This window comes from Phyllostomus discolor, chromosome 8 (assembly GCF_004126475.2).
Source record: "Phyllostomus discolor isolate MPI-MPIP mPhyDis1 chromosome 8, mPhyDis1.pri.v3, whole genome shotgun sequence".
Taxonomy (NCBI): domain Eukaryota; kingdom Metazoa; phylum Chordata; class Mammalia; order Chiroptera; family Phyllostomidae; genus Phyllostomus; species Phyllostomus discolor.
The window spans coordinates 79,402,593-79,426,110 of NC_040910.2; the positions used below are offsets into that span (position 1 = coordinate 79,402,593).

A 23,518-nucleotide genomic window follows, 5' to 3' on the forward strand; every position below is an offset into this window, starting at 1 on the left:
CTCCTGCAGCAGGTCCCTCCCCTCTGCACCTGCCTACCACCCTTGAGCACCAGCTCCGGGAGTGTTGAGTGAAGGCCCAGACCAGAGAAAATCCAGAATTAAATTCTTTCTGGTTCTCTCTCTTTACAACTCGGCCCTAATTTATTGGGCATGAGAGTGATGGCAAATATCTTTTTCTTTCCTCTCACTGCAACAGGAAGGAAGTGGAGGAGACTTTTGGAAGCTTCCATCCAGATACCACTGTCCGCAATGAGAGAGACTTAGGACTGATGCAAAGATGAACTTCCAGCCAGGAAGGGATGTCGGTCTCTTAGGGTGATGGGTGTGGTACCACCCTTCTCCATTCCCACATCTCACCTTGCCAGATAGAAAAAACTTGGATAGAAAAGACTCGCCTTCACGAAGGCAGGGAGGCAGGGGAGGCGTGGAGGTGAGGTGGGGAGGCAGAACGATCCAGAGTGTTGGCGGGTTCTGGACTCTGAAGGCTGTGCCCGTTTTGAACCTGTTCCTGTGAGTCTCACCTGCATCCCTCTTGCTGCAGGCAGCCATTGTGGGTGAGGGTCCGTCTCTGAGGGCACTTAGCATGGGTCAGCCCGCCTCCCCTGGCCTGGCGCGACTGGTTTTTCCGGCTGGATGAAGGGTCGGTGAGGAATTGGCAGGGGCAGCGGGTTTTATGTAAATGCCCAGGGAGTGCTCTGGGAACCTGGAGGCTGGTTTTCCCAAAGACACGCAGGGACTGGCAGCTCCCAATTAGCCAGGCCGGGTGATGTCAGTGCTGCTTTCCTGGGTGGCTGCGCCCACTCCGATTGGCCTTGGCAAGGGTTCCTGGCCATTACCTTCTCCCTAGAATGGGAGGGGTGCCAAGGGGGCCACCATACAGTACACAGGCCAGGCCCCATCCCGCCATAATCCCCAACCTAGGGCCAGAATTGGGGGGTGGACCGGCCCTGGAAAGCGCTGTGAAAAACCATTCCAGACTCGACTGAAAAAAGCTTTAATGTGACTAATATTTGCACCCTTTCCCCAAACCAGAGAGGCTGGGAAAACACAGACAGTATGCTGGGCAGGTCCCAGAGGCTATTGCCATGGCAACCGCTGGTAGGCCCTGCTACCCAGGCCACCCCAATCTTGAGCTTCAATAAATATAGTACAAAGGGGTCACACACCAAGCTGGGGAGATCAAGACCTGGGGTGCCAGAGAGGGCATGTCGTACCATCTGTGAACTTATACACATGTGCTGCTAAGCACGTATCCTTAGGATCATATACACACACACAAACCTCCTCTCAGACACGCTCATACAGACATGTACATACTATATACACATTGTCTTCAGACACACAGGACTGAGTGCACACACAGCCCCCAGCAGACACACATCAGGCTGTGTGCACATGTCCCTTTCTCTCCCTGTTTGGCTTGGAGCCTGGGTGTCTCCACCCGACTCAGAGGAGTAGGGACGGGTCGGGTCTTCCTGGTCTCGGCCAGACTATACCCTGGTCTAGGGGCCAAGCATGGTGGCGTTTGCCTGGCCGGACAGGCACTGGGAGGTGGTGTTGAGGTGGGCCCAGGAGGGGAAGGTGTGCAGGCCGAAGATGGGGTAGCTCCAGCTGTTGATGGCCAGCATGATGACCAGCACGCCGAGGATGTTGAGCAGGAATCCCGCCCGGGCCTGGTTTGCAGAGAGTCCGTGTGAGTGAGCCGGTGCTGAGCTGGGCCAGCACCCACCCCTTCGGTGTCTGTAGGTGTCCAGGAGCTCTCACCAGCAAAATCTTCCTTGGGAAGTCCTCCCTTGTGTCTAACCTGCAGCACTAAGCAATGCCTTTGCCTCTTGCCTTACTCCAGTGCTAACAAGGGAAGGAGAAGCTCCTCATGAGCTTCCAGGGTCCTGGGCCTTGTTCCCTCTGCGTTCATCTCCCTGGGTGTGGCTGCTTGGCACCTTTGAACCTTCCCTAAATTCCTCACCCCTGTCTCTGCCACCCATATAGCCTGGGCCTGGCAGGGCCTAAAGGTGCTTTAACTGGGGGTCATGTCCCAACCTCCCTGCTGATCCCTAGCCCAGACAGGGTCCACTCTGAACCCTGACAATATCAGGGGCTTTATACTACTTTGTAGTCAACCAAGATGGGAAGACAGAGCAGGGAGGAGTGCTGAGACATTTGGGGCCCCTGCCACTCACCATATCAGACACTTTGAGGCCTCCGAAAGAGAAGACGATGGCATTGGGCGGGGTGGCCACAGGCAGCATGAAGGCCAGGGAGGCGGCCAGGGTGCACGGGAGCATGACATAGAGAGGGTGGAGGCAGATGGCCTGGGCCTAGAGGGGGGGACATCGGGGCAGAGCTGTTAGCCATCCTCACCCCAGAGGGAGAGATGTGGCCCCCCAATTCTCCTGCTTCTCACCCCAAACACACACTCTGGCCATGAACCCACCCCTTGTGCCAGAAGGCACTGGGTGACCTGGGAAGGGCCTCTTGACCTCTCCAGAGAGAATGACTGTGCAGCCCTGCCCTGTGGGACGTGGTGAGGGGAGGGGCCCATAAAATGGATCTCAAAGGGGCTCGGGGTATCATCAAAGGCTGCAGGAACGCGCCTGGGAGGAAGGGGCTGGGGACGCTCCTGGGAGCAATGTCACCCCATCACCTCAGGAATGACCAGAACAGGGGCTGGGCTGGGGAGGTGGGTGAGGCCACCGGCCTCATCAGGATACTCAAGGGGTGACATCACCAGGAATAGGGTGAGTCAGGGGCCAGAGAGCTTTGGGCCCAAGTAGCTGGAGAGCCAGGGGAAGGGTAGTAGCTCAGAGGTCCTCTCCTCGAAATGAGAGGAGGTGCAGACAAGTCACTGTGACCCATACATGGGGTCCCTGGGTGGCGGTGGGCAGGAGGTGTGCCTGCAGGGCTTGCTCACCATGGAGGCCAGGATGGGCATGAAGAGAGTGGTGGTGGCCACGTTGCTGGTGCACTCGGTGAAGGTCGCCACCAGGAGGCAGAGGATGAAGGTGATGGCGGGAGCAGGCAAATCCTGCAGTGGGGTCAGTTTCTGCCCCAGCCACGCTGACAGGCCCGATTCCTGCAGGCAGAAGAGGGTGGTGTGTGAGAGGCTGGGCTGCCTGGGCTCCTAGAGCCCCTGCTGAGGCTCAGGGAGGGTCCTCTTCCTGTCTACACCTCTCAAGATTTTTCAAAATCAAGAGCAGCTGGGGAGGGAAGACCCAGCTAGAACCAAGGGGCCATCTCTCCTGCTCTTGAAGAACAGAGTGTGGGGAGAAGGAGCAGATAAGAAGCTCAGAAAGGGGGTCAAAGGACGTTTTTGGGAAATGTGGGACTTGGCGGGAGTAGAGACTTCTCCCGACCTCTCTCAGGAGGTCCCTGGCCAACCTTAGCCTCGGTCTGCCCCCTCAAGCCCAGCGGCTCTCATGGCAGTCTCAGAGGAGGGAGGGCAGGGCAGGGTCCTGGTGGAGATGAGCAGAGAGACTGATGGGGGTGGGTTGGGGGGAGGGGGGAGGGGAGGCAGGGGAAGTCCACAGGGTCAGAAGAGCCCTGAGGTCTTGCACTGTCCATATCTGTAATGCTAGACTGTGAGCCCCAGTGTGGCTGGCTACCCAGCGCCCAGCACAGGGCTTGGCACAATTGGTGAATGCTTGATGGATGAACTAACTTCAGACCTAGGACTCCCTGGCACCAATCCCTGACCCTGGGGAACTGCCTCCTGTGTGTGCAGTGAGTGAATGGGCTTAGCCGGAACACTGGGGCCCAGGGGTGCAGGTTCCAGGATTCCCCTCTTGGGTGGAGGCCCTGGGAATGATTGATGCCCTGGTCCCAGAACCTGGCTGGGTGTGATCACAGCGCCCCCTGGTGGCTGCAGCAGGCTGACTCTTTTCAACCCAAAGCCTGCTACTCCCAGGTGCTAGTCATTGCACTCTCTGTCTGGAAGGGATGAGAGGGTGCAGTGCGGTGGGTGAATGGTTACCGAGAACAGTGTCTGCCCACCAGGGAAATCTGCCTCCCCTTGGCTTTGAGAACCCAACCCGGGAAAGATCCCTGTGGCTGGTGTTTCTTCCCCTTCTCTCAGACGACACTCTAACCTCTCTCTAGCAGGCAGCTGCAAAGACTCTGCCACCAGGGGGCTCCAGAGTGGGGATCAAGTCTCGCCTGTCAGGGACAGAAGCATGGCCCCTCTTTCCCTGACACAGGGTCTCCCTCAAACAGGCTCCAGAGGGGTCGGGGTCCTCACCTCACTGCCTCTGGCCAGGGCAAAGCCGCCTCCCAACAGGATCATGATATTCCAGGGCATTTTCTCATTCACTGTCTTCCAGTTGAGAAGGGCAGGAGGGGCCTTCAGCTTCCCTGGTTTTTCTGCTCCACAGGCACAGGAGGATGGGTCACCAACAGTCAACAGACCTTCCTCCCCTTCCCCCTGGGGTCTCCTGTATGGGTCCCTATCAGAGCTCAATGTGTGTGGGAGGGTCCCTGAGTCCTTGTGTCCTTGGCAAGTCACACCAGCCTCTCAGGGCTTTGTCTACTCCTGCCAAATACGGTCTAAATGCATTTCATGCCAGAAGCCAGGGGCTGCCTGGAGGCCCTTCCCTGCCCCAGTCCAGGGGCTTACCTGGATCCTGAGTCAGCCCTGGGATCTTGGAGGGCACGATGAACATAATTATGCTGATGAAGATGGCCACTGTCCCATCGGACACGATGCTATGGGTGGGGCAGGGAGGGCAGGCTTAGTGGCTCAGGGGTGCTCAGGGATGCAAGGTGGAGGAGGTGGTGGAGAGGCGCCCCTCCCACAGATGTGTCAACTCCTGGCAAGTGTCCCCTTCCCTCCCTCCAGTGTTACCTCCTGCTCTGCTCTGGGGGCCCTGTTCCCCTCCCTCCTCCTTCAGCTAGGTGAGCCCCTAAAGTATTCCCCTCCCCGCAGAATGCTTACCTTTTCCCTTTGTCATCGGGAAAAGCCAAGTTGCCCCAGCCGGGGAAAAAGCCTGGCTCCCGAGTAAACCAGAGCAGCACCAGGAGGACAAAGAGGAATGTGACAGTAATTTCTGCAAAGGTCATAGGGCCCAGCTGCTTGTGCTCTTTTCTGATGACTTGGAAGGCCGCCTTCTCTTGCTCCTGCACCTGTCCCCCAAAGCCAAAGTTCTTCCGGAAGCTGCAGGTAGAGGGGCGGGGCAGCCCATGAGGGTCTCATAGCAGGCAGGGGAGCTCGGGGCTCTGAGTGAGTGTGCTGTAGAGGCTGAGGCCTGCAGAGGCCTTCTCAGAGTTGCTACACCCAGGCCCTGGATCCGCTCAGTTTTCTGGGAGAAGAGCAGAAGACTTGGGGAGGGGGTCGTGAGGCACAGACAAGGTTGGGGCTGGGGGCCAGGTTTCCCCATGTTTGGCCTTGCTCCATCTGCCCCACTGTCCCCCTGTCCCTTCCAAGGTTCTCTTGAGCCAAGCCCTCCCCGGCCCAGAGTGAGGAGGACCTGGAGGTCCCAACCCCATGCCTCCGTCTGGCTCTGACTCCCTGCTCCCCACCTCCAACAGCCTTTCAGGAAATCCTCCCGTCCCTATCCTGCCAGGTTCTGGGCATCCTCTGCCAGCCCGAGCCCCACCCAGATCGTCCCCAGAGGCCAAAAAAAAAAAAAAAAAAAAAGCTTTAGCCCATTTCTGTATGCCACTTACTTAACTCATGTTGACCTTTAACTTTTCACTTGGGCAAATCACAACTTCCGTGCTGCATGGTGAGTTCCTCAAGGGCAGAACCCATGCTTCACTCATCTTTGAATCCCCCACAGTGCCTGGCACTGTGCTGGGCCTGCTGACTACCACCTTGCCTTGTATGAGCCCCCAAGCTCAATCCATCCTCCTCTTACCTGCCCAAGCGATTTTTCTGGAGTGCAGCAGCAATGCTTAAAAACTTTCCGTGGCTCCCCACTGCTCGGGCAGGAAGGGCAAATAACTCATAGCACAACACAACTCATATCCACTGTCATATCCTGTCTCTCCGCAGATGTGACTGATCAGTCCCAGACTCTATTCCTACAGAGAGCCAGTGAGGGCTCACATGATTTTCAGCTCAGAACTCCAGTGACTACAAGTAATTGAGGGTTATTAGTTGGAATAGAACCTATTTACTACTCGGCCTCAAGGACAAGGTTCCAACTCTTTTTTCTTATATATAGTTATACTATAGTTTTTTTTTTTTAAAGATTTTATTTATTTATTTATTTATTTTTAGACTGAGGGGAAGGGAGGGAGAAAGAGAGGGAGAGAAACATCTATGTGTGAGAGATACATTGATCAGTTGCCTCTCGCACATCACCCACTGGGGACCTGGCCCGCAACCTGGGCATGTGCCCTGACTGGGAATCAAACCTATGACCTTTCGGTTTGCAGGCCAGCACTTAATCCACTGAGCCACACCATCCAGGGCAAGGTTCTAACTCTTTACATGGCACAGGAAATCATCTGAAATCCTTCTCCTGCATATTCCTTAGCTTTCTTTCCTGATACTCCTTTTTGTCCTTTTTTAAAAAAAAGATTTTATTTATTTTTTTAGAGAGAGGAGGAGGGAGGGAGAAAGAGAAAAACATCAATGTGCATGAGAAACATTGATTAGTTGCCTCTTGCACACAGGGCCGTAACCAAGACCCATAACCAAGGCATGTGTCCTGACCGGGGATTGAACTGGCAGCCCTTGAATTCACAGGCTGGTGCTCAACCCACTGAGCCACACCAGCCAAGACCTCCTTTTTGTTCTTTATGTTTCAGCCACACAGAACTAGAGTTATCCCTAACATGCCATGTTCTTTCTTGCCTCTGTGCCTTGGTACACGGTGTTCCCACTGCCTTGAATGCCTTTACCCTATTCTCTGCCTGGCTGACTTCTAGTTTCACAAGATTCAGTTCAGGCATCCTCTCCTCCAGGGGCTCTGGAGCCCCCACACTCATGGGCTGTGCTCCCACAGCACCTGGGCTTCCCGGTGTCATGGCCCCACCATGCCTTCACCCATCAGAGGGGGAGCTCCAAGGGCAGGGACTGTGCCCAATGTCTTTCAGTGTCCTAGGCGCCCAGCACGGGGTCAGGCATCCAGCAGGAGCACAGCAAAGGCTTTTGCAACTGACCATGCTCAGTGCGTTTTCCTTAAGCACCCGCCAAAGGACTGTGGAGTGCTGTGGAATGGGGCCTGGCCTGGGCAGCAGACCCGGTTTTCAATCACAGCACTAGTACACAAATCTGGCTGTGTACTGTTCCTTAAGCCCCAGTTTGCTCAACTGCTAACTGGGATAATAATACTCTTGGCCCAGTTATTACCTCAAACAGGGTGGGGGGCTGAGGGGTGGCCAAGTGCGCCGAGCGGCCTGGGGAGGGAGAGGCCTTCTCACTGGGATGGTGATTTTACCCTTTTGCATCATGGCTATCTGGGCACCCAACTGAAAGCTCCCGGGGGGGTGGGGGCAGGGACCTGGGCCTCTCCCACCCATTCCACCACTTACTTGAACCCCAGGAAGAGAACCTGGAGCCACAGCCAGGCAAGCAGCAGCAAGATGATCATGGTGGGGAAGGCAAAGGCGAACCAGGAGGCAAAATTCACCACATTGTCATTCTTTGGGAAGAGCCTAAAGGAGGACGCAGACTGCTATCGACGTTGCTGGTAACCACCAGGCCCCACCTCCCCGCAGTGGGAGTGCCTTGGTCGCTCACTCGTTGACCTGGCCTTGCAGCACCAGGTTGGGTGTGGTGCCAGTCAGTGTGGCGATGCCCCCGATGCTGGCCGAGTAGCACACGCACAGGCTCATGCCCTGGGAAAAGCGGAGCTGTTCCTGGTCCCTCTGTGACTTTGACTTCAAAGGACCAGGTGGGACAGGGTGGACCTGCCCATTATCTGGGACCAAGAGAGAGCTCAGGTTGGGGAGTGCGCGTGGGGGTCAGCTCTGGGGATCGTGGCTGAGGCTCCATGGCCGCTCGGGTGTAGGCAAGGCACCTTGTCAGCGAGCAGCCCAGATCTGGGCTGCTGTGGGCAAAGGCTGCCTCCAGGTCTGCAGGGCCCAGCACTCCCTGGGGCCTCAGGTTAGGATGGCCCCAGACACCATCTGGCCCAACCTCTCTTGAGAGAGGGAAACCAAGGCCTAGAAAAGGGCACAGGATCATCCAAAGCACACAGGAGGAACAGAGCCTGGAGCCCTGATGGTCCACCCAGACTCCAGCTCTGCTTGCCGGGTGACCCAGCATCTTGGTTTTGCCAGGACTGAGGGGGTTCCCAGCACATGGGACTCTACGTTTTAAAACCAGGAAAATCCCGGGGAAACCAGAACTAGTTGGCCACAGCTCTTCTTGCCTCCCTCTTTCCCTAAAGGGTCCAAGATGACCACCCCTGGGAACGGATGTCTCCTCAGACCCTCCCCGAGAGCTGAAGGGCTGGGGCAAGGTCCAGCCTCATCTTTCTCACCAAGTTTGGTCGCTTCCTTCTGGAGACCTGCTTCCTGAAGTTCGAAGGTGGGGTTGTCCTTGCCCTCCTCGAGGTCCTGGCCCGCGGGGCTCTTGTGCAGCTGCTCCAGGACGGCGTGCGCGATAGGCACCATCATGGCCGTGGTGGCCGTGTTGCTGATCCACATGGACAGGAAGGCTGTGACCAGCATGAAGCCCAGCATCAGCCTAGGGACAGATAGTCAGACTCACTGGTGTTCCAGCGTCCCTTCAGGGGTTGGATACCCTGAATGCCACTGGCCCTAGGTTCTCCTGTCCTGGTTTGTGAGAACTCACAGAGCGGGCCGCACCCCGACGATGAGGAGCACTCGGAGGGCGATGCGTTTGTGCAGGTTCCAATGCTCGACCGCAATGGCCACCATCAGCCCACCGATGAATAGGATATTGGTGTCCTTAAGGTACACGAGGCAGACCTGGTAGGCAGGGACAGCTGAGAGGCAGGAAGACCCTGGGGCCTCCTACTGGGCCCCTGGGCTTACGGGGTACAGCCCCGACATTCCCACAGACTCAGGTCAGTCTCTGGGCTCTTGGAACCAAATGGAAATGATCTTTGGATTGCCCGTTATTCAGCATTAACCAGGTTCCTCTCTTCCTGCCAAACTCATCCTTCCTCTCCTCGGGAGTGAATCCAGCCTGATCCCACTCCTGTTTACAGCCATGGACTGGGAGGTGATAATTTAGTGCTGTTTCTAGAAACTGGGGCCGTGGTTCTTCCAACTGACTAGACATGAAATGCTTAGGGCCTGGCCCAGATCTGCTGAATCAGAAACTCTTGGGCCAAGCAATCTGTGTTTTAACCAGCCGTCCTGTTTAAGAACACTCAAGTTTAAGAGCCACTGATCTGGAGGAATCAAGCTCTTTGGTGGGATTTCCAGGCCCCTTTCCCCCCGTGACCGGGCCTTTCCAACTCCCTGGCTTAACTCTAATCACTCCCACTTTGAATCAGCTGGCGACACCAGCCTTGCACTCGGTGCTTCTACAATGTCCTCCCCCTTTGTGTTCTAGCTGACTCCTCCCTCAGTGCTCTCTGACCTGCCAAGCAGGGGCAGGGACCCCTCTTCTGTGTGGCCTGCTTCTGAGGGTCTTCCTGGATCCCCAGCATGTGGGAGTAGACCCCTCCTTCCCCAGAGCCTTTCCACATGTGGGCAGGTGGTGGGGGAGGGTGGCTCACCTCGGAAGCAGTCATTATGCCCATCATGGGGAACAGGACGATGGGCAAGAAGGCAGTGACAGCCAGCGGCAGAGCCTCCGTGCTCCAGAAGAGCGCCATGAGGATGATGGAGTAGCCACAGTAGATTTTCTGAGGGCAGGAGGAGAGCAACAGAGCTTTTGGAGGGGACAGGCCTGTATCCCAGAGTTGTCACTTCCTTTCCCCAGAGAAAACAGGCCATTGATGACAGTGTGGAGAGAGCCTGTGAATCCCACAGTCACTGATCTTTGAGTCCCTGGTTCCATTTCAAAATGGAAACGAAAAACAAAGCAAGGTACCCCCCACTTTGTCTTTGACTTTGGGGAGCCCAGACGTTATGATCCAGCCCCACAGAAGGGGCTAGAGAGTCTGGAGTTGGCTGTTAGGCCCCACCCAGCCCAAGGAGACAGCAGAGGGCTGAGGGGAGGGGCCCTCGATGAGATGGGGGCTGCCAGGCTGGTACCTGGGTAACGTGGCCCCTGGCTGGTACTCTGGCTTCCCTGGCTTTCTGAGAGCCCGTAGAATGTATTTATTTGTGTGATGATTTAATTAGCGTTTGGTCCTTCCGCTACGAGGTAAGCTCCATGAGGACAGTCAGTTTTGTGGCATCTGGATCCTCGGAGCTCAAGACTCAGCAGGCTTCAGGGCAAAGCTTTCCTGCACGAAGGGATCACTCCATTTTGGGAATGGCAGAAAAGCCTTTGGGAATCCCCACTGGGAATGGCAGAAAACCGTGCCAGGGTTATTAGCCAAAAGGAAGCCTGGGTGGGGTGGAGACTGGTGCCTATATCCTCACCTCCTCAGGAGCACCTGCCAATTCTTTGCCAAAAGAAGGCACTGCACGCTGGGACAGTGGGCCTGGGGGGCCCCTCGTCTCTTACCTGTCTCAGCTGCCCTGCCCTCTTTGTTTCCCTCCCACCCTTGCTACAGGCTGGGCTCACCCTTCCGTATCACAACCCCTTAGTACCCTGAAGCTTGGGGTGGGTCCCCGGGGGTGGCCTGGGGGAAGAAGAAGCTGCTGTTTCTGGAGCAATTCTTAGGAGCTTTTTTTTTCGTTGTTGCAGAAACTCAAACAGCCATTAAGGTGGGCATGGTGGTCCCCTTGGAGATGAGCTTGAGAGGGTAAGTGGCTTGCTCGAGGCCACAGAATCCTTGGAACGGCAGAGGCAGCAAGGGACCCGGGAAAGGTGTCTGACTGCGCAGCGCCGGGAGGTCTCTCCCCACCCCGTAGTGCTGACTGGCCGTCCCAGAGCGGTGCTGCGCACAGCCCTGCCGGAGAGCCAGGTCTGGCCGATGACTGGCTGGCTCTCTTTCCAACAAACTCTATCACCTCTCCTCACCCTGAACTTGAACTCCCGGGCTCCAGGGGTGGGGCCACCTTGACCCTTGAGCAGAGAGCCACCCCTACTCCTCCCGCAGCAGGAGGCTGATTCTGCTGAGGCTGCTGTTTCCTCAACCACTTTTTCACCTGCAAAGTCTGAACCGCCAGTTACTTGTCTTCCCCTGGGGCTAAGGGCAGGCCGGCCCCTGTGGACCCTGGCGGCTCCCCAAGAAGGGGGGCTGGGGGGACCGTCACTGTGCTGAACCAAGAAGAAAGCTCTGCTGATCACCACACAGAAGGGCCCCAGGCCTGCCTTGTGCCAAGCAGTGTGCTCTCCGTGCTTCAGAGGTGTTTCAGTCGCATGCAGCTGCTCTCTGAGGTGATGACGGTTGTTCTCATTTCACAGGCACGAAACCAGTGTGTAAGTGTCACAGGCACGAAACATTGAGTAAGTGTCTCAAAGTCACACAAGCAAGTGGAGAAACCAGGCCATAGGTTCTTGAGCTTTGATCATACCTTCTCGATCATACCTTCTACCCTGAGCTCAATCCCTTGCATTTGAGGGGTGGCCCCCAGCTCAGGCTCACTGCAGCTACTGGGGCGTAGGGGGCACGGAATCCAAATGGGACTGTCTACCGTGGGCCCTGGCACTTCCTGTTACCCGACTCTACACAAGTCCCTTCACTTCCCAGACCCCATTTCCACACTCCGAAGGGGGCTGTTAGTTGTCCAACTGGCCCCTGCGAGCTCTGGCTTGTTCAGTCTGAGGTTCCTTTACCCACATTGTAACTTCTCTGTGCCCCTCTGTGTTTGTCTATCTGTCTCGGGGTCAAAGCCCGAAACTGGTTTCACAGTTCCATCCAGGAACCTTCCCTGGCCCTGGTGGCTCAGGCCCCGTGTCCCCGTCTCGCCTTCCTGGGAGTCTGTGCGGCTGCGGCAAAACTTGCTGACCTGTTCTTCCTGGTTCATGGGGTTCTTAACTGGGCATGGAATTCCAAAAATCCGTGAAGTCCAGTGGGGAAACTCTCACTTTTTTCCTAACATCTACCTAAGGTTATGAACATAGACAACAAAGCTATTAATGGTACTGTTGGTGATTTCCTCGTAGGACTTGACTGCAGCTGTTAGCTGTTAGATGCCCACACAGGTCAGTTGCTACATTTAACTAAGAATGTATCTCGAAGTAGTGTTTCCATTTATCACCATTTTGAAATCACGGTGGTCACTACACCGACACCAGATCTTATTCAATGCATTCCTGAAGAAGCACCTGTGTCTGAATAGCATTTCATTGTTGCATGTTTTTATAGCTGAATTTCAAAATAATTGGTTTCCTTTGGTATCCTATGCATTTTATCTTGTGCCTTTCAAAGCAGTGTTCTGAGAAGGGCCACAGCCTTCCCCAGACAGCCGAAGGCGGCTGCGGCTCAGAGGTGGGTCAGAGCTCCCGGGAGGAGGGAAGGGAACGCTCACCCGGCACCAACCGCTGTGGCCTCCCTGAATCACTCTGGGAATTTCCTAAACTTCCCGGCCCGCCCCTACGCCCCTACATGGGAGAGAGAAGGGAACTCTCTAGAAGCCCCCGGGCAATGCAGAGGTGAGCTGGCACGGAGAGTTCCGGGGTCAGGCAGAGGTTCCCTCTCAGCTCATTCCCCACATCTCATCTCCGAGCGACAGCAGGTCTCAGTACTCGCATTGGGAGGTGCAGAAACCGAGACTCAGGGAGGCTGGCGTTGCCTTGCTGACATTTATTGGTTGAACGTTAGAGGGCCTGGGTTCGAGGTTGGGGAGCTGTTTGTGTTCTGAGTCAGGTGCCAGTCCCTTGGGCATCCCAAAGAGAGATCCCTGGGGAATCGTTTCCCTTGGCTTCATACGTGTCTGATGTCAATCAATACCTGCAGCCATAGAAGTGGCAACTTGGGCATCAAACCTATTCATCAGACACTCATTCAACAAATACGCTCCCGCTCCGGGTCTCCAGTCCTTCCAGTCCTTTGCCTCAGATGCTCCCATTTACTTCCCCCAGCTCGGGGCCACTAGCCTGGTCCAAGCCACAGCATCTGTCTCCGAGATTCCTGCAATGGGCATTCAATCCGAGGAGCCACACCAGCCTGGGCTCTCTCAGCCTTTTTTTCTGGATAAGCAACACTGAGCATTTTCAGCTGTACAGGTATTTATCTCCCTTATGAGGTTTCTTTATCAACAAATGAGATAAGAGAAACTCCCACTTTACCAGGTTGTTATAAGGATAAGGGATGTGAACATGTAGCTGAAAACTATAAAGGACTGCAGGTGGCAGCCGGCAGGTGGCAGCACTAGTGTTGGGACAGAAATGTCTTGGGCTGCTGGAGAACTAGGGTGAATGCAAGAGGTAGGAATGGAGATGTAGGTGCCAGGAAATTCAGGGAAGACTCTGGACCCTGGGTGTGGGCAAGGTGTGAGACCTGCGGGCACTGCGGCCTTTACCCGTTACGGGTACAGAGCAGCCTATGGCTGTTGGGAAGCAGCAAATATGCCCACAGTCTTGGAGGGGGCACAACTTATTTCCCCTGGTCATTGAAGGTTAACCCAGGGGTGGGGACGGGCTGGCACATAGAGGGCTGCTCCCACTGGCCCCTCAGCCCCTGGCAACTAGGGATGCTGCTGGCAGTAAGCACTTCTGGGTCCGAGGAGTGAGGCCAGGCACTGGGTGGCAGACTGCCAAGCACTACTGCAAAGGAAAGACAGAGAGTGGGGTCACAGAGGAGAAGGGGCCCCTTCCCTGAGCCTCCCTCCTTCTGGGCTGAGGGAGGCTCGCAGAGAGGACACGCTGCAGGGGCATGAGGGAGGATGAATGGGGTGCAGCAGGAGGGAAGAGGTGTTGGGTGAGGGAATAAGCACAGCAGGAACAGAATGAGGCATAAACAATTCAGGTGCATTCTTGGAGGGGTGTGATGCTTGGAAAGAGCCCTGTGTGCCCCGAGAAGGATCTAGGACTTTATCCAGAGACAGGGATGGAGATAGGAGGCCCTTGAAGGGTTTTAAGCAGAGAGAATGGTATGGTTAGGTTGGTGTTTCTATTGAAAGGTTACACTGATGCTAGCATATGTGATTTTAAAAAATACGTTTGCAAGTACACACATACACAGACACACCAGGTCTGTTTGATATAAGTCCAGCCCAGTCATTTTGAATGTAACGACAGTACAGTACACGTACTCATTCAATGGCATCTACAGCCCCCACTGACTAGTACAGTGAAGTCGTCATTGTTCACACATGTGCATTCCAGTCCACTCTCCTTGGCTGCCCGGTTACATCGATGTTGCACAAATCGTTCTCATTACATTAACAATGGCTCAGCTTTTTCTGGACAGACCTCGTATATACATATATATTTTAAATATTTGATTCAGGGGTTCCAATCCTTTTTTGGTACCAGGATACCCTTGGCAGCCTGATGAAGACTTCCAACCCTGATGAAAATACATTTTTTAAATGCATTAAATAAAATACATAGGATTACGAAGGAAACCAATTATATTGAAATACAGTGATTAAAATGTGAAAAAATGGGTAAGAAAGTGATATATGTGACTCTTAATTAATAGACCTTCACCGGCTACCAGCTACTGTAATTTCAAAGTCATAAGGAACATAAACAATATATTTCAAGGTACCAGCAACAGCTCTAACATGTTATAAAAATATTTGTGGTTTTTATTGGTGGCAAAGTCAAAGCTATCATTATACTATCGTGATTTGTAATCTACATTCATAACAGAAGGAAATGGTAAATTTTCACTAGAGGTTATTTGCAATAAAATGTATTTTTTTCCATCCAAGTCCATAGCCCTCCTGAATTGTCCCCACAGATCCCCAAGGGTGCAGAGTCCCTGCTCTGGAGGACAGACACCTTGCTGGTCACTGAGACTGCCCTTAGGCAGGGCACTGGAGCAGAGTGCAGGAGGGGGGGGGACCTCTCCATGTCACTTTTTTTGTGCTTTGAAGTTTATATGACATGCATGTGTCACCTAAAAAAATAAATCACATAAGGATGGAAATAAGGAGTTACACCTGCTGTCGAGTGGCAGCTGGATCCAAAGACACAGGATGAGAGGTTGCGGGGCCCCAGGAGGAGGGGCTGGGTGTCCAGCAGGGAGGTGGTAGGGGCTCAGAGCAGGTCATGGCAGTAGAGATGGGGAAAAAGGACAGACTCCAGAGATGGCAGGAGTTGGAAGATAGAGGGTCAGGGTGGTGGCTGATGAGCTGAGTAGGAGGAATGGGAGGAAGGAAACTCCTAGGGGCCTGTCCTGGGTGCCTGCATGGCAGTGACCACGAGGAGAGAGGCCAGGCTGAAGAGACTCGGGGGAGGAGGCACAGGGTAGGTAGGGGTGTGTGGTAGCCTTTCTAGTACTATTAGGCTCATGCCACATACCCACTACCTTTGAGAGACTGAATATACAAAGGGAACAATGTCCAGTCCCTGGATTAAAATACTAATTCTGCAGCAACCAGCCTGGGCAGTCTCTCTGACAATTGGCCCCAAACAGTCAGGACTGGCCCAAGGACCACCAGCTTCCCTCATGGTACCCCCTACTCTCTATCCCCACTTTCAGCTCAGCGCCAAGCAGTGGAAGTCAAATATGCTCCCTCAACAAATTACACTGGATGTTCTGCTTCTAGTTAGCAACCTCCCACCCCAATGCCTCCAGCATCCCCCTGCCAACAGCATCTCATCAGGGAGGCTCACCTGAAGCCTTCCCTTTTCCACTCTGAAGTGTCTCCAGCCCTTGCCTGCCTGTCTTTGAGACTCTGCCTAAAATAAGTGATAGTGGCTGACTCCCTTCCTATTCTTTGCCTGATCTCATTTGGGTTATCTCTTATTTCTGCACCTTAATGTTTATGAATTTGTTGCATCATCTTCTGCTCTAAGAGGCCAAAGGAAAACAATGGGTTTCTGAGTGTCAGAGAAAACAATAGTGGAAAAGAGAATCCTGACCTCACAGTCTGAACTGGAGCCAGGCCTGCCTGTGTCCACTAAAGAGCAAAATAGCCGTGACGACGAGCAAAGCATTCCCACTCTCCTCTGTGCATTTGAGCCCCATAACAGCCCCGGGCATCACTGCTGGATTGTATCCAGGAAACTGTAGTGTTGAAGATTCTTCTATGGTTTCCCTTCCTGACCTTCACCTAGCAGGTGCTAAGAAACATGGACAGAATTTGGTAATCCTGGGACAAAGTTCAAGTTGGGAAACCTTCTCTCCCTAGTCCAGGGATTCCCCTGGCCCTGGAGGTTGGCTCCTTCTCCTATTCCTATTCCCACGTGCCCAAGAGGCCAGAAGGTTTGCCTCCACTTAGTCCCAGTGCTGCTTGGGGTCACACTTAGGGACCACACCTCACCATTCTGGTGGGGATGACCAGATACCCTTCGCCTTCCTGTTTTATAGGGCCTACAATAGCTCATTTGAACAAAAGTCATCTGTGGAATGGAAGCCAGGCATCTCCACAGTGTCTGAGGCTAGTCATATTTGCCAGGGGCAAGGACTTCGGACAAGAGGCCGAGGGCAGAAGGAGTCCTTGCCTATTGAGCCCTGAGTGCTGGATACTGCACGTGTTCAGGTTATCTGATTCCATCTGGACCACAGCCCCTGAAGGGTGAGAGGCTTGATAAGGTCACGTAGCTGCACACGCCACAGAGTGGATTTTGACCCACATCTCTCTCGCTCCCGAATCCTTGTTTTGTTCCCTGGACTCTGCCTTCTCAGCCAAGAGCCAGAAAATCTCTAAAAGTAGAGGTGGGTCCCCGAACTGAGGTCCAAATTCCTCGTATGGACAGTCTTCACACCCACAGTGAATCATCTTGAGTCCTGAGTCCATCTCTGGGGTGCAGCGACAGCTTGCAGTAAGGGTATTTTAGTCACACGGATTTCTGAGTGTGTGCGCACGCACATGTTCGTGTCTTAGGAGTACAGGTGATCCAAATTAAGGAACTCCACCTTCTGTTCTCACTGTAAATACAATATAGATTTTGGCTAAGCTCTGTCCCGGCAGACATTGTGCCACTGAGAGACTGTTTTTAGGTCCCCTTGGGTCTTGGGAGAAATCTGTGGTTTTGATTCTAACTTACTAGCTGACTGACTCCTGAGCAAGGATTTACCCCGACACGGGCCCTCAGTGTAAAACCCTCACTCCTCCCCCTGGGCTTACACGGCTGACATTGGCTGACCTCTTCCTGCCTGCTCGCTAAACGAAACTTACGCCGTGGTCTCCTCACTTCGGCCCCCATGCCATCGTAGCCGTGTTTATTCCTCCGCCTTCTGAGCTCAGCCCTGGCCTCAGGCCTTTGCATTGCGTGTTCTGCTTGAACTTCTCTTTGCCGAGCTGTGCTTGGTTGGCTCTTACTTGCCATGCTGGTCCTCGGGCAAATATCAGCACCCAGGAGGCCTTCCTTGACCACTTCACCCAGAGCAGCCTCTCCCTAAGCCACAGATGCTGCTTGCTGTTTGGTTTTCATAGCATGGACAGTAACGCTTTTTGTGTATCTTTCCGCTTTCCCACCACACCCCCACCAACACTCCTAAACAGTGCCTATCACACACTGCATGTCCCTTAAGAAGTGAGTGAATGGATGGATGAATGAGAGTGAATGGATGTGAGGTTTCTGGCAGACGGATGGTGTCTCTTCACTGTATGGTTGTAGGGCTCAGGGAGCAGTGAGAAGGCCTCAGGTCCACTCTCCCCCACCTGCTGGGACCGCCAGAAGATGACAGGCATTTTAAGGATTCTGTAGCTATTCCTCCAGCCCCTGCACCTCTGCTCCTGCAGCCCCTTCACCTGGCTTTCCCTCTGCGGATGCCTCTGACTGTTGGAATCTCTCTCAGCCTTCGAGGCTCAACTCAAATGCCACATGCCCCGGATTCTCCCTTGACTCACTGGGAAGAATTTCCCCCTCCCCTGAGCTCCCGCAGGCCTGTGGCTGTATGTCTGTGTACACACATGTTCCTCTACACTGAGAACGACTCGAGGGCAAGATGTCTACACTCCGTTTCCGTAACCTGCAGCACAGGGCAGGCGCTCAACGACATCCCAGGCTGATGGGCAGTGGGAGGGTTGGCTGACAGCTGGGTGAACGCGGGGGTGGGTAGCTCAAGACCTGACGCTCAGCAGGGCCACCACCCTATACCCCGGGACAGCCTCAGACCGAGACCCCCACATCAGGTTCCAGTCCAGACTTTTGTCTTTTACTAGCTGGGACTTCAGGCAAATTACTACTATGGGCCTAAATTTACATGTCTGTAAAGTGGATTAGTGCTTTGAAGTGCTTGGCACCATGACTAGCATATCAAAAAATTCAAGCCCTGGCCAGGTAGCTCAGTTGGTTAGAGAGTTGTGCTGATATCCCAAGGTCACGGGTTTGATCCCTGGTCAGGGCACATACTAGAGCCAGTGAGTAAATAAATAAGTGGAATGAGAAAGTGATGTTTCTCTCTCTGTCTCCCTCCCTCCCTCTTTCTCTCTGCCCCCTCTTTACCTCTCCCATCCTCTCTCTCTTTAAAATCAATTAAAAAATAGAAAACCTCAGTAAATAAATGTCAACATTATCATATGGACACAGGTTGGAGCCTACCCTGGAACTAATGGTCTCCTTCCCAGGGACCAGGGGCGTGGAAGTCAGCTCAGGAACTCACCGCAGAGAGCAGGGACTCAGCAGGAGTTCAGGACAAGGCTCTGTTTGTCCACATTCCTTCCTCCCTCCTTCCCTCCTGTCCTTTTCCCCTCCCTCTCTCTCCCTCTCTCTCTTCCCTCCCCTCCCTCCCTCCCTTCCACAGGTGTTTGCTGAGCATCCACTATGTGCCAGGCACTGTGGATTCTGCGTGGAAAAAGACAAAGTCCCTGTCCTCATGGAGCCTGCATACTAACATAGAAAGTCAGCAAATAAATAGAAAACAAGCAGATACATTATTTCAGACAGTAAAGCCCTCTAAATAAAATCACGGGGTTTTGTAATAAAGAGTGACTGGGGGTGATCAGAGAAGGCCTTTCTAAGGTGAATTTAAGCTGACACCTAAGGAGTGAGGAGAAGGAAGCATCTGGGAGAAGAACATTCCAGGCAGGGAGAGGAGCAATTTGAGAAGCAGAGAGAAAGGTGGGGAAATCAGAGCAGAGTCGACGGGAGACAGGACACTGGGCATGGAGACGAAGGGGTCTGTGGGGGCAGAGCCCCGTGGACTCGTGGCCACCCTCAGAGGTTTGGATTTTACCTGAAGTTTGGCGGGATGCCAGTGTGGGGTTTTGAGCAGGGTAGCGACATGATCTTACGTTTTGAAAAGACCAGGTGGCGCGGTGAAGGAAGGTCTGGGGAGGGATGGGGGATAAGCGAGAAATGATGGAGGCCCAGGCGAGAGTGGAGGCAGTGGAAAGTGATCCCATTCAGAGTATTTTGGGGATGTCGAGGCAACAGGACCTGCTAGTGCATGTGGAAATGACAGAAAGAGAGGAATCAGGAATAGCTCCCACGCAGAGGGCTGACACATGTGGACGAGTGAGACTGCGGGAGGAGCCAGCTGGGGAAGATGGGCAACGAAGGCTGTGTTTTGGACCCACACAAGTGTGTGCTGCCTAAAGAGGACACTCAGGTGGAAGAGTCTCGTGTTAGCTGGAGAATGCAAGTTTAAAGGTTAGGGCTGGGCTTACAGCTTGGGGACTCATCAGCACAGAGACACTTATTTATTTACTTTTAATCCTCACTCTAGGATATGTCTATTGATTTTTTCAGAGAGAGAGAGAGGTGTGAGAGAGAAACATCATCAGTTGCCTTCCACATGTGCCCAGACTGGGGATCAAAATGGCAACTTAGGTATGCACTCCAACTGGGGGTTGAACCTGCAGCCTTTCTGACATATGGGAGGGTTCTCCGACCAACTGAACCACCAAGGAGAGATGTTTTTTTTTTTTAAAGCAGGAGACAGCAAAAGATCACCAGGGGGAGAATAAATGAATAGGGAGGAGAAACCAGGAAAAAGTTGAGAGGGGAGGAAAACCAGGAGAAGGTGTCACCAAAGCCAAAAGGAGATAGGATTGCAAAGAAGGGGTGATGAGCTGTGACAGGTGCTGCTGAGGTCTGAGGTGCGTGAGCGTGGACCAGAGGTTTGGTGACTGACTGGGAAGCTGACGGGACTCAGAGAAGAGCCCCTGGCTGGGTAGGGTCCTGGAGACTGGGGCGGTCTCAGGAGAGGCGTGTGCAGTGCAGATGGTCTGGGAGGCCTCCTCGTGGGAGGGGAAAGAATGGGGGCATACTCGGCGGGGATGTGGGGTCAGAGGAGGGTTTGCTTGTGTTTTAAGATGGGAGATATTACAGCACGTGTGTGTGTGCTATGGGAGAGACCAGACAGAGAAGGGGAACTGGATGTAGGAGAGAGAGAAGGTAATTATAGGGACAAAGCCCTGGAGAGGGGCTGGGAGCCAGTGTCCTAGCGGAGGGCCCGACGGAGGGGCTGACCTCCGTAGGTAGGGCTGGGGACAGGCCATCTGAGTCAGGGCAGGGGAGGCGTGTCTGTGGGCAGAAGCTGGGTGCAGCACAGGGAAGACAGAGGCTCCTGACGTGCTGTGCTCCCATCAGGAGGCCTGGTGTCCAGTACTGACCCAGGTTTTCCTGTGTGACCTTGGGCAAGTTGCTGATTCTTTCTGGGCTGTGCTTCCTGGTGGTAAAATGAGAATCCCAGTCCCTGCTGGTCTCTTCTCCTGGGGCTAACACACTTGGCCCAGCCTGCCGCTGGCTTTGGCCTGAGACCAAGGCCGTCTCAAAAGTCCGCCAAGCCTTGTCACTTAGCAAATGTCAGGGGCCCAGCGGCCGTGCCCCTTCACCTCCAGCCTCCCACCCCCTTGGGACAGCATGAATGAAAAGCTTGCCTCAATTTCCCTATCTGTGACAAAAGGAGGAAGTGGCTCAGTGGGCAGTTCTGGGGCTGTGGGGTGGGGCCAGGGCCACGGCCACGATTCTGCCAGCCTTGCGGAGGTAGTGTGCAGACAGAAGACAACACCGGCTTTGGAGCAGGACCACACCCCCAGCTCCGCTGCTTTCTCAGCCTGTGGCCTGCCCGAGGGAGATTTACTGTGAAGCTTGAGCTTCCAGGCCCTCGTCCTGAACAGACCTTTCCCCAAGCCCTGCACTAATTTTAGATTTGTAATTTTGTGTTCTTTTACTTTCAAGAGGACCCCCAAAGTGTATAATACCTGGGGTCAGGGGGCCGGAGACAGGGGCCCCACCCCCTCCATTCAGGTGTCTGTGATGCCCACGGACAAGGTCCCACCTCCTCCTCCTCAGCAGACAGCTTGTAGGGCCACAGGTGAGTACCTTCTCTTTCTCTTTATACTCTCTCTCTTCTTTTCTTTTGAGCGCGTTTATTTTTTTCTTTATTTTTATTGTTGACACTATTTGTTTATGCTCTTAATGGCACAGACTGCCTGATGCCAGGTTCACCCTATTCCCTTCTGTCCCCTCCAGTGGCTAGCCCTGCTCACCAGCCACTGAACCGAGTCCAGGGCAGCTGGGCACAGAGGAGGCAGACAACCCCATCTGCTTCCACCCGCACCTGTTTTGCTGTGACTGGCTTCCTAACTCCCAAAGCAGTAGGTTGCAAGTGCACCTGAACAGCTCACACTGGGCTCTTAGTCCTGGGCAACAAGCAAATACCCCCCTTGCTCTGTTAACCCTCATCCCTCGGGAAGGCCAGCAGACTGTAGCCTCACTTCCAGGCTGGGAGAGATGAGTAGGTTAAGCTGGCCTTAAGGACCCCCAACCCTGGCCCAAACAGTCCCTCCCTTGCCCCGCTAGAGCTTCTCTGTGCCCAGAACCCCAAGTCCTTACCTTATCGGGGATGAGGATGGGCAGAGGCAGCAGGAGAATGGGCAGGATCACCGCAATCAGGTAGAAGCGATAGGCCCAAAGGGGCTGACAGTAGGTGGCCATGGTGCGGACCCAGAAGGGGGCAGCTGGAGCTATGGTCTCTTCTGGACTCCAGGGGACTAAGGGCTGACTAAAGCAGGTAGGTGGCCAGGGCAGGCTTATATAAAGCTAGTGGAGCGTTAACCATTGACCCACCCTGGCAATTAGTGTTTTTGGAGTCCGGGGGTGAGAGTAAGGAGGAGGAGGGACTTGCAGGAAGTATAAAGATCAGGAAGACTTTGCAGAGAAAGGGAGGAGGGTGAGATCAAGGAATAAAAGCTTCAGGCTCTTTCAAGAAGTTAAACACAGAATTAACTCCTTCTGTCCATGAAGGCTGTATAAGGGCTTTGGCTGGAGGAGCGGGAGAAGGAAGGGCACCTGGGAATCCCCACAGCTGGGCTCCAGAGGGCAACTCCCTGAGCTACCTCCCTAGCCCAGCCTTCACTCCCTCCTGTCGTCACTCCCCCAACCAGATTCCCGGGAACTGTTTATACAGGGCCCTGGGCGGGGCAGCCTTGCCCGCTCCTAGTTTCCAGTCTAAGACTGTGGGAGGCCAAGGCCCAGAGCCCTCCTCTCCCTTCCCAGCACTTAGAAAACTGCAAAGCTATCAGTCCTGACTGTCTCTTACTAAAGTCTCGATGTCCATCCACGGACTTAACCTCTCAGAACAGCCGCTTCCTCATTCTGCTGCAATACCTTCCTATCGTGAGGCTCAAATTAGACAATTTATGGTAAATTGAGTTTTGATATGTGGTAGGTATGCAATAAAATTTAAGGTTTTTTTTTTAGGTTTTTTTCCTGAACTGCCACGGGGGACCAGCGAAGGTTGTCTCATATTTTGGAAATAACCTCTCCTTTTACTCACTATCCATCCATCCATCCATCCATCCATTCACCAAACAAGTATTTGGCACTGATTATGTATTCAGCCCCATTCAGTGCTAAAATACTGCTGGCAATAGTTAACATTTATTCAGCATTTGGTACAAGCTGTTTAGTGTGCTATTGCATTTACTTGGCACGACCCATACCACGAGTTAGCTATTGCTATTCCATTTTATAGGTGGGGAAACTGAGGCCCCAGAACACAGAGACAGGACCCAGAATTCAAACATAGTCAGGTGACCTTTAACATTAGGAACATGTTCTGAGAAATGCACTGTTAGGCGATGTTGTCATTGTGCGAACATCGTGCAGCACACTTACACAAAACGGGGTGGCCCAGCATAACACGCCCAGGTTCTATGGACCACCCGTAATGCCGAGGCTGCAAACCTGGACAGGACCTTCCTGCACCGACTACCGTAGGCAATTGTAGCGCTTGTGAGCTGATGGTGCTCTGAATGGCTATGGCATTGCTGGGAGACGGGAATTTTTCAGCTCTGTTGTAATCTGCAGGACCACTGTTGCGTGTGTGGTCTGTCGTGGCTGCAAACATCACTAAGCAGTGTGTGACTGTGTGCTTTGTGCACGTCCCGGGGAGGTCCAAACCAGCACAGGAGCACCAGGTGAGAGGAGAGTACTGGGAATGTGGAGCAAGGGCTCCGGACAGTCTAAGTTAAAACTTGAAAATTGAGCCTCCTCTGGCCACAAGGCGATGGAGGAAGGATCACAAGC

The 23,518-nt window shown here is 53.8% G+C and overlaps 1 protein-coding gene across 1 annotated transcript; it reads right to left on the reverse strand.

Annotated features, from left to right (window-relative positions):
- Positions 1 to 1,502: 1,502 nt before the first annotated feature.
- SLC13A2 (solute carrier family 13 member 2) lies at positions 1,503 to 22,164 on the reverse strand. Its single transcript, XM_028519037.2, has 12 exons — positions 21,824 to 22,164; positions 9,636 to 9,764; positions 8,741 to 8,877; positions 8,427 to 8,632; positions 7,682 to 7,862; positions 7,474 to 7,596; positions 4,928 to 5,146; positions 4,610 to 4,698; positions 4,235 to 4,356; positions 2,912 to 3,073; positions 2,181 to 2,318; positions 1,503 to 1,673 (listed from the first exon to the last, which is right to left on the reverse strand). Exons 1-12 carry the CDS (start codon positions 21,923 to 21,925, stop codon positions 1,503 to 1,505), a joined length of 1,779 nt encoding a protein of 592 aa, XP_028374838.2. The 5' UTR covers positions 21,926 to 22,164.
- Between the last annotated feature and the right edge of the window lie 1,354 nt (positions 22,165 to 23,518).

Excerpts from the sequence above, each read along its gene's own strand:
- SLC13A2 (XM_028519037.2), bottom strand. The coding sequence starts at position 21,925 with ATGGCCACCTACTGTCAGCCCCTTTGGGCCTATCGCTTCTACCTGATT. Across the intron at positions 3,074-4,234 it reads CCCTGGCCAGAGGCAGTGAG|GAATCGGGCCTGTCAGCGTG; the intron begins GTGAGGACCCCG and ends TTCTGCCTGCAG. Across the intron at positions 1,674-2,180 it reads GCCTCAAAGTGTCTGATATG|GCCCGGGCGGGATTCCTGCT; the intron begins GTGAGTGGCAGG and ends TCTGCAAACCAG.